The 3,153-nt window shown below is 37.2% G+C and overlaps 1 protein-coding gene across 1 annotated transcript; it reads left to right on the forward strand.

The window, feature by feature from the left end:
* The first annotated feature begins 810 nt into the window (after positions 1–810).
* On the forward strand, positions 811–2,239 carry LOC101568795 (ubiquitin-conjugating enzyme E2 variant 2-like). Its single transcript, XM_023705298.1, has 3 exons — positions 811–846; positions 1,791–1,965; positions 2,094–2,239. Exons 1-3 carry the CDS (start codon positions 811–813, stop codon positions 2,237–2,239), a joined length of 357 nt encoding a protein of 118 aa, XP_023561066.1.
* Positions 2,240–3,153: the final 914 nt, after the last annotated feature.

Consider the following 3,153-nt stretch of genomic DNA (forward strand, 5'->3'; position numbering starts at 1 on the left):
AGAAACTCTAAAATTAAAAAGACTGAAATGAATTGCACAAATTCTGTTACACTGGTAAGATAATCGCTCAGTGCTACAGTGTGTGTCCAGAATGTTCCTGTAAAGCCTCACATGATTGTAGTTTTTTCAAAGATGACTGAATCTGGGGTTTGTGATTGATTCTCAGTGCAATGCTAGGATTAAGGGCACTGGCATTAAGTGTGGGTGGTTGCTGCATCGTCCACTGACTGGATTGGCACTGTCCTAATCCTGGTAGACTGGATACAATATGAGGGACAAAAAGAGGCTTATCTGGTGTTCTCTTGTTGCTTTCACTGCCATAAACTGTTGCTCCTCCTCCAAGTGCCAACCTATCTTGGAGCCTGTCAATATGAACTGAAATGTCTGTAAACTGTGAGGTAAATAAACCTTTCCCCCTTCTACTTTGGGCATCAGGTATTTTGCCTCAGCGATGAGAGAAAAGTAAACACCCAGGCAAGAATTTTGAATGAATTTTTGAATACAGTGCTTTTTGTTTGTTTGTTTGTTTGTTTTGGGGGGAGGTTTTTTGGCAGAACTGGGGATTGAACTCAGGGCCCTTGCACTTGCCATGGAGGTGCTTATTCCACTGAGCCATCTCCCTGGCCCCCTACAGTGCTATTATGATATATCTTAATATTATATATTCTAATGACAAAAATGAATCTTAAAAATATCTGAAGTTGGGATCAGCAGTCTAAGCACCTTACTGGCAAGCACAAGGACCTGGGTTCGATCTCCAGTACTGCATGCCATGCCTCTCTCATGCAGAGTTGACCATGGAAAATGGGCATGGCGGGGCAAACCTGCAACCCCAGTGCTGGGGAGGTTGAGACAGGAGGATCACTACAAGTCTAAGCTTCATAATGAGGCCCTGTACCAAAACTATATATAGTTTTGTCCTTCACTTTGATTTTGCATAATAACTAGTATTTTGATTTGGGGATTATTTTGTGTATCTTGTAGGATAAAGGAGACATTTTATTATTTGGATCTAAAGTCTTTAGCATGAGATAGCTCAGCAGACTCAGCACCTGCTTTGGCAAGTACAGGAACCAAGGTTCAATCCCCAGTCCAGTGTGCCATGCCAGCCCACTCCTGGGGCGCATTGGGCCTTCAACCAAGTCCAGGTGTGGTGGTGCACACCTGTAATCTCAGCACTGGGGAGGCTGAAAACAGAAGGATCACTACGAGTTCAAACTGTGTAGTGAGACCCTGTACCAAATACATAAAATGAAAATAAATAAATAAAAATAAAGTCTTTAGTATGAAAAATGGCAAATATTAAATTCTAGAAATTTAAGATGTAGTATTTGCATCTAAAGTGAGGCCTAGAGAGATAGCTTAGCAGCTCAAATGCCTGCCTGGCATGTGCAAAGTCCTGAGTTCAATTCCTGGTAAAAGAAAAAAAAAAAAAAAAAGAAAGAAAGAAAATTTGATGTATACAAAAAAGACACAATAAATAGAGTAAAAAGTAACAAAGAATAGGAGAAAATATTTGGAAATTGTATATCTGATAAAGGATTAACATACAAAATATATAAAGAACTCTTACAAACAACAACAAAAATAACGCACTTTAAAACTGAGCAAAAGATTTGAACATATAGTCCCCCAAAGAAAATATACAAATGAGCAACAAGTATATGAACAGATACTCAATAAATCTGTAAATACCACATTGTTAGTTTGATGTAAGAAACTGAAAGTGTAAATAAGGACCAAAATGTATAAAACAGGTAACGTAAAATAAGAAGCAGGTCGGGCTGTAGGAGGAGCCAGCGGTCTCCACAGGAGTTAAAGTTCCTCCTAATTTTCGCTTGTTGGAAGAACTTGAAGAACAACAAAAAGAAGCAGGTGATGGTACAGCTAGCTGGGGCTTTGAAGGTGATGAAGACGTGACACTTACGAGGACAGGCATGATTAGTGGGCCACCAAGGACAAATTATGAAAACAGAATAGATAGCCCGAAAGTAGAATGTGTACCTAAATACCCAGAAGCTCCTCCATCAGCTAGATTTGTAACAAAAATTAATATGAATGAATAAATAATTCTAGTGGAATGGTGAATGCACACACACACACACCAGTGTTAGCAAAATGGCAAAATTCATGGAGCATTAATGTTGTACTTCCAAAGCTAAGACGTCTAATGATGTCCAAAGAAAATATGAAGCTTCCACAACCACCAGAAGGACAAACATACAACAATTACTTTTAGTGGATCTCAAACTTGTCTTAAATCAACAACCTTCTACTCATATTAATGTCTTGATTAAATATCACAATGTAAAATACCCACACATTAAGTAAAAGAATTCCAGCTGATAAACATGACCTGGACATTTGTCAGAATATATTTAATAAATATATTAAATTTATTAAGTTTAATATATACCTGATTTCAGGTAACAGGAGGAAAAATGCAGCACAATTGTTCTTTCTCTTGTTGAGGCACTGTCATTGAAATGTGAACCCGGAGTACTCCACGTAGGTTCAGGTTTATAAGGTGAAAGCACGGAAAAAATTGGCAGATGTCAGTGGACCCCAGTGTTTCTGAAAAGTAAAATCTCAAGAAGGAAAAACAAATGGCATGCTTACCCATCTCGCTTAGTGAAAGAGCTGCAGTTTGAAATTGTTCAAAGTAGCAGGTACAATGAATATCGTCACAAATTGTGTTAATCTTTGAAGCAGTGTGGGCGCTGACTACTAGTAGTATCAAAAATATGTTCAGGATTGTTTTGATACCTGTATTTATAATTAAAAAGTTGGGGGAGGGGTCGATGAATTTCTGTCAAAAGCTGTTCCTGTGTGTTACATGTAGCAGACTTGGTAAATATTTGTTTACAGTCTTTGTTAAATAAACCATGCATTTAAGTTTAGGTGAAATCAACAAAAGGAAATAGGTGTATAGATATGTGATTTTGAGATTAGTCTTAAAATGTAAATAAAATATAGAATGTGTCCTCAAAAAAAAAGAAGAGGCAAATGTTCAAATGTGGAGAGCAACAAGGGAGGACAGAGGATGAAAGGAAAGAAGAGAAAAGTAAAAAAAAAAAATTAGAGGTAGGCTATTTTTTCCCTTTCCCTTTTTTTTTTTTTTTTTTTTTTTTTTTTTTTTTTTTTTGGGAAACC

The sequence above is a fragment of the Octodon degus genome, unplaced genomic scaffold (assembly GCF_000260255.1).
Source record: "Octodon degus isolate 3935 unplaced genomic scaffold, OctDeg1.0 scaffold00216, whole genome shotgun sequence".
In the NCBI taxonomy this organism is placed as follows: domain Eukaryota; kingdom Metazoa; phylum Chordata; class Mammalia; order Rodentia; family Octodontidae; genus Octodon; species Octodon degus.

Bases quoted from the DNA above. Each gene is read 5' to 3' on its own strand.
- LOC101568795 (XM_023705298.1), top strand. From the start codon at position 811: ATGGCGGGGCAAACCTGCAACCCCAGTGCTGGGGAG. The intron at 847-1,790 runs GTTGAGACAGGA...GTCGGGCTGTAG, and splicing joins GCAACCCCAGTGCTGGGGAG to GAGGAGCCAGCGGTCTCCAC. The intron at 1,966-2,093 runs ATGAAAACAGAA...TGGTGAATGCAC, and splicing joins TGGGCCACCAAGGACAAATT to ACACACACACACCAGTGTTA.